Source organism: Fragaria vesca, linkage group LG6 (genome assembly GCF_000184155.1).
Source record: "Fragaria vesca subsp. vesca linkage group LG6, FraVesHawaii_1.0, whole genome shotgun sequence".
Lineage (NCBI taxonomy): Eukaryota > Viridiplantae > Streptophyta > Magnoliopsida > Rosales > Rosaceae > Fragaria > Fragaria vesca.
Genome location: NC_020496.1, coordinates 19,565,653 through 19,572,736, shown reverse-complemented (window position 1 = coordinate 19,572,736; position 7,084 = coordinate 19,565,653). Strand labels below are relative to the sequence as shown.

The 7,084-nt window shown below is 39.4% G+C and overlaps 1 protein-coding gene across 1 annotated transcript; it reads right to left on the bottom strand.

Moving 5' to 3' along the window:
- Positions 1 to 1,987: 1,987 nt before the first annotated feature.
- LOC101307226 (probable carboxylesterase 15-like) lies at positions 1,988 to 4,941 on the bottom strand. The gene is made up of 2 exons (XM_004303367.1): positions 4,250 to 4,941; positions 1,988 to 2,546 (listed from the first exon to the last, which is right to left on the bottom strand). The coding sequence occupies exons 1-2, from the start codon at positions 4,939 to 4,941 to the stop codon at positions 2,240 to 2,242; spliced, it is 999 nt and encodes a 332-aa protein (XP_004303415.1). The 3' UTR covers positions 1,988 to 2,239.
- Between the last annotated feature and the right edge of the window lie 2,143 nt (positions 4,942 to 7,084).

Genomic DNA, 7,084 nt, shown 5'->3' with positions numbered 1-7,084 from the left:
TGACTAAAATTTAACTCAAAAATGGCTAGCATTGCTAAAGATGCTCTAACACTCGATATATATGAGGGGTAAGACTAGGGTATGTTAATGCATGTGATACATTAATTTTGTCCTCAAGTTATAAAATGAGTTCTCAAATTAGTAATATGAGTCATTACAGTTGTAAAAAAAATTAGTTACAACATTAGTCTTCATTTGTCCTTAAAGTGGTAATTGAGTCCTTAAAGTGGTAATTGAGTCCTTAAAGTTGTAACACGAGTCCTCAATTTTGTAACAACTTTTTTTTAATCATTTTGAAGACTCAGTTACTACTTTAAGCACATATTTTACTACTTTAAAGACACATGATGACTAATGTTGTAACTGGAAAATTTTACAAATTTAAAGACTCATATTACAACTTCGATAACTAATATTACTAGTTTGAGGACTCAATTTACAAAGTTGATGCATCACATCATTCATATACATTAACATATTATAAAATTTTCCATATAGGCTAGGAGTTCTAAAACTAGTTTTGATTTTTCAAAAGCCACCAACGATATTTTGTATAGCTTCCTTCCATGATTACAATTATGACCTCCAAAACGTACGTCTCCCTCCTGTTGATGGTAATGAGCCTGCCGACTCTAGGTTAACATATGAATTTTGCTTCAGTATATCCAGTTATCCACTCATTCTTTCCTAGTTTAGAGGTTGATCACACACCAAGGTTTCTTTTGTTTCAACTGAATTGAACTTTTTTTTTTAGGCAAAACAAGAAATTTTATTGAATCAAAGAGGGGGAGGGGATGTGAGACCAATGCCTCTTAAAAATAATAAAAATGCAAATAGCATTAAACAAACCATAAACATGGTAGAAGAGTAAGCATAATGTCACGGGATGAGAACTTTGCTTCTCTACCAACCGTGCGGCCTTAGAGTTGTTCACCTCCTCGAACTCTCTAAGTCAGCCTCGCCTTCACGCAACGGAAACAAGAGCAACACAAGAGAGCAAGAATGCTAGAAGTAGACCAAGTGTGCAAAGCTAAGCAAAGCAAACACTTAGACAATGTGGGAGAAAGGAACTTTGTATTGAGTTATGAACACTTTACAAGGCTTTCAAGGATTTCTAGGATCTCTCCCTATCCCTCTCTATCTCAAATGAGAGGGGTGCCTCTCTATTTATAGGCATCATCCCCCCCCCCCCCCCCCCCCCCCCCCCCTTCCGCCTAAGTTTCTAGAGTAATCTAGGATATTACAAATAAAGACAAAGTCTAGAGACTTCTACATGTCCCTAGGGAAGTCTTACAATATCTATACAACTCTAAGTGTTACTTGAGTATTCTAGAGACTTCCGGAGTAGTCTTGAGCCTTGAGCCTCTCTAGGGTTCCGGAGTGTCCTAGAGACTCTCTAAGGTTCTAGAGAGTTCTAGAGTTGTCCGAATGCTTCTCGATCCTTCCGGAAGCTTCCAAGACCTTCCTCAATATTCCGGAAGCTTCTAAGACCTTCCATAATATTCCGGAAGCTTCTAGGACCTTCCATAATATTCCGGATGCTTCTAGGACCTTCCATAATATTCCGGATGCTCCTAAAATACTCATGTGCTCTCCAAAACCTTCCTTGAGCCATGCTTGCATCAAAATGCTCAAGGAAACTCCTTGTTAAATCGGCGGGTCGTGACAATAAGCCCAATTGAACTTACAAAAGCGAACCTTTAAAAATTTTGGTGCATGCATGTCTTGCTTGTTGCTTTGAAACATTGAAGCATGTAAGGATAAATCTAGAGGAGATCGAGACCAAACTCACTGTGAGCTCTTCAATATGGCAGATTGGCAGGCTAGCTAGCTAGGGTAAACTGTTGGTCCGGCCTGGCAAAAAAAAAACAGTACTTGGACAGTATAGTAAACACCATCTGAGACGTTGGAAAGCCCTCGATCAGCTGTTGGCTAATGCCATAAAAACAATTAACCTAATTATGATATAGATCAAAACCCAACATATATATATGATCACTACTCTGATTTTCAAACGCAGACCAAATTACAAGAGGATTATCATCACGATATAGTACGTAGAACTAATAAGTGCACAAGGACTAACGTGCGTAGAACTAATAGGTGCACAAGGACAAACAATATCTCTAAGTTCTTGTACACTACAAACTTACAAAACTTCAAACACTCAAAAAGGAAGAAACAAAAATTTCATATAAGTGGAAAATACACTAAGATGTTGATGATGATGACCGATGTTTTAGTTGGAGTTTTCAATCATAAATCTCTTAATAACTTGAAGGGCTTCATTTGCAACTTCTGAGTATGGATCATTTGTGAGAAAGCCATGTTGTTGTCCATCAAATTCCACGTACTCAATCTCCTTTCCCAACTCTTTCAGCCTCCTCGAGTATATTTCCACCCTATCTTTCAGCATTTCATTTCCACCCACCATAACCAAGATGGGATCAAGATCCACCTCCTTAAGGCTGAGGCTGATTGGTCCAAATGGGTTCACCATCGGATGATCCCTCGATTCTCCTTTTGGCATTGACAGCCTCCAAAATCTGTATATATATGGAATAAGACAGCAGATTTTAGAGATCTTATTAGTTTTGGATCGGATAGGGTTTTTCTTCTATATATGGAGCACGTCATAGTTAATTACTTAAATTATTACCATCACCATCACATTGAGGACGATGGTTTGTTAATTAAGGGGTATGATAATGGATATGCACTATCGTTATCCTTTACTTAGATCATAATCTCATATATTGGATTAAGCACTAATTATTAAGTTTGTAATAAGATATGCCTCCTTGTCATCTTAATGGTATCTGAGATGTCGGTCATGGTTCTTTTAGATTAACCACCATCTACTTTAGTACATAATCTATGAAAACAAAATAACTTTATTTCGCATGAGCCAATTCTCACTCTATAAAATTTCGGTACTTCTAAGCTTTACGACAATCTTAGTAAGACTTTTATCACTAAATCCTATAAAAAAAAAAACGAGATTGTTTCATATTTTCTTGATCATGATCTTCTCCGACTTAGATCAGATTATTGACATCCACGTGGGCAAATTGAAGCTTAATTATACTGTCAGAGAGGACACCCCAATAACAGTTTCCATGACTCGTTCCAAATCCAAGAGCGACACATATGTAAATACAAGATAACGTACTGGTGACTTTCAAATCATGAACTTTAGAGGGATTTGACATCAAAAAGATGCAACTTTTAGAGGTGCATCATCTTCTTCTGGTTCCCCGACTTTCCATATTCATGTCTCTTGTACTAGACACATATCTACTACCCACAAAAAAATTAATATGATCCAGTCGAGATGATCATGCATGTAGAAGTAGTGGTGGATTCATATATATGTGGGCAATGAATCTGTTCCAAAGTCTAGATGATCGATCATGCATGTAGTGGATATATGTCCCTAGACAAGCTAGTTCCATCGAACATGCTCAGAAACAGTAAAGAATCCATTTGATGTGTTTATGCATGTACATGCATGTGGTTTTAGTCAAATTTCACCCGATGAGTTTCCTCTACACTCTTATCTTTTTTGAAATTTCTAACACTTTTCAACAAAAAGAAAGAAAAATGATACTTTGTTTGATATATTATCTTGTAAAAATTGATAAGTGAATAATATTTGACTTAAGATACGACTGACCCATATGATGATTTATATAGAGGGAAAAAAGAAAACAGTTTTGGACACAACAAAATACAAAACAACCCATTAAACAATTATCATCTACATAATATCGTGTATTCGCATTGTACTTACTCAAGACTCGCTGCACTTATTACAAGTCCAATTATTAGTCTATCATTTTGTATAGAAGTCAAAAATTTGAACAAAGTGTTAGAGAAAGCCAATAGTACTCCCAACATTATCACAAAAGATATGTTTGATGACCGAGAAAGCTTCCATCGTCAATTTTAGTTTTTCCATGACTGATTTTTGTGTTCAAAGATTTCTCTATATATTCCACAACCATTAATTTCAATGAACTAGACCTTTAACTGTAGAAAATATTTTGCTAATTAAACTAGTGAACTTCATCCATTTATTCACCTCATGCATGAATAAGTTGAACCAAAATTTGTTACTATAAACATGCATTGGAAAGGCATTGCTCAAATTAATTAGTGCCTAATTTGTTGTGTTTGTGGGTATAAGTGTTAATCAGCTAGCAAGAAGGACTACTAATGGAAGAGAATAACTAGTAGTATGAATTACCTGTCAAGTATCTCCAAATTCAAAAATGTCTCCGGCGGACCCTCCTCCGACTTCGTCCTCTCCTCTCCACCAAAAAATGGTGCCAAAAGAACATACCCCCGCACCCGTACCGGCGCCGCCTTGACTGACCCGGAGCCGAGCCGCACCGCCACATGGTGAGCCATATTACCACCTGAAGAGTCACCCACCACATAAACCCGATCAAAGTCTACCAAACCACCACCCAGCCATGCATCACAGTCACCACTACTACCCGCACTCATCAAAGCCTCCCTCTGCAGCCACTCCACCGCACTCACCGCGTCATCCAACGCGGCCGGGAGCTTGTGCTCGGGGGCGAGCCGGTAGTCCGGCGCCACGACGAGCGCGTCAAGCCCGGACGCGAGGCGGATGCAGCAGTTGTGACAGTTGGGCCACACCCGCGAGCCGACACAGAAACCGCCCCCGTGGAAGTAAAACACCACGGGGAGGAGGTTGGTGGGTGTGGCCGACGCGTGGCTTTTAGGTCTGTACAGACGTAGGGAAATGTTGAGCTTTTTGTCGAAAACGACGTCTTTGAAGTCCACAGAGTCGTCGTGAACTACTGGAAACGGGAAGTTTATGTCTTTCATAGAGCAGCGATGGACGGATCCGTCGCTAAAGAGCTGGAGAACGCCCATGCAGTCTTCGACAATGTGAGGGAGGGAACCCATTTTTTTTCTTTTTTCGATCTGGTGTAAGAATTAAGCTCTCGATGAAGAGGGAGGGTTTGGTTAGGGTGTATATATAGCTAGAGATCGAAGTAAGAAATGGAAGTCGACAAAGAGGAAGGGTGGTGGCGGGAATAGACTGAAATTGTGGGGGTGATTGTGTAAGATTGTTGATGGGGACATTGACATTATTGGTGGTGGTGGCATATGCATGCATGGCCATTGGTTTATCTTATTGTTTTGAATATGGACCATATATGGATGAGCTTTAGTGGCTCCCTAGCTTTGGTGAATGTTGCTATTGCTTTGACGGTTGAAAACTACACTAGTTTTGACGTGGAGGTGAAAGGGAAAATTCTGCTATACTCTTCGGTAAAGCATATCTTGCAAATTTCATAACAAAAAATTCAACCAATCACCACCTCCTCTTAGACAACCTTCTTTAGTCATAAGGCATGTTATGCCGTTCGGTATAACAAACAAACCCAAGATGAAAGATCAATATCCGATTAATATATATGGTTCCGGTAGTTATCATCAAAATGTGTTGGCCGGAAACTTGGATAAAAAATAAAAATAAAAACGAATCTCATTGTCCATTTGAGGAGTCTGCACTACTGGAAAAAAGCACTTAGGAGACGGAATTATTTCGTCTCCTAAGTGACAAATTTTATCTCCTAAGTACTTAGAAGACGGAACGTCGGTCGGCTAAGATCCGTCGTCTAGGTGTGGTGAGGTAGACACTTAGGCGACATAATCTAAAATTCCGTCGTAGGCGACAGATTTTATTTTACAATTAAAAAAAAAATTATCCACTTAGAAGACGGAATAGTTGAATTCCGTTGCTAAAGGTGAAAAAAATTTTAAAAAATAAAATAAAATGGCCAATTAGTGAATCCAGTAAAAGTTTACTGCTCCCGGTAAACTTCTACTAGGGGTCAGTAAAATTCAATACAATATCTTCTTTTCAATTTCATACCAATTATACATAACAGATACTCATTCTTACCCTAATAAACAAATTCATTGCCCCCTAGTAAACCCAGTAGAAGTTTACTGCCCCCCAGTAAACTTCTACGCAGTAAACTTCTACTGGGGGTCAGTAAAATTCAATACAATATCTTTCTTTCAATTTCGTGCCAATTATACACAACATATACTCATTATTACCCTAATAAACAAATTCATTGCCCCCAAGTAAACTTCTACTGGGGGTCAGTAAACTTCAATACAGTATTTTCCTTTCAATTTCATGCCAATTATACACAACAGATACCCATTCTTACCCTAATAAACAAATTAATTGCCCTCTAGTAAACACAGTGGAAGTTTACTGCCCCCCAGTAAACTTCTACTGGGGGTCAGTAAACTTAAATACAGTATATTCTTTTCAATTTTATGACAATTATACACAACAGATACCCATTCTTACGCTAATAAACAAATTTATTGCTCCCTCGCAAACCTAGTGGAAGTTTACTGCTGGGGGTCAGTAAACTTCAATACAGTATCTCTCTTTCAATTCATGCTAACAATCTGCCCCAAATATACCACTACCACCGTTGTACCAAATAATCACCATGCCACCACCATCATATCAATCACATCCTAACCAAAATTAAAATCAAAATCAAAATCAAATTAAACAAAAACACATAAATCTATCACAAAAGCTAATTAAACCAGAAAAATTGAAGAACTTACCTTTCTTACCCCTTTGAAATTTCGAGGGATGGTGGTGGGTCGGCGAGGAGACTTGGTAGAGAGAGAAAGGTGGTAGCAGCAGCGTTTTAACGGCGGTGGGGACGGGTGAGTCAGGTGAGAGAGAAATGTGACCCAGATCTGAGGCTTGAAGAGAAAGGGACGAGGAGCTTGTTGGCGGCGAGGACGGGTGAGTCGGGTTGGGTCGAGAGGGGGAGCTTGTTGGCTCCGAGGAGGGTGCGGAGGTGGCCGGGTGATGTTGAAGAAGGTCTTGACAGCATTGAGAGTGGTGGTGTTTGTGGGGACAAAGTTAGCGGTGGCATTGGTGGGGGTGGTGCAGTTGAAGGTGGCGGCGGAGGAAGGAGCGATGAGAATGGAGAGAGAGGCCGGCATGAGAGTGATGGTCTAGAGAGAGAGAGAGAGAGAGAGAGAGAGAGATGGAGCT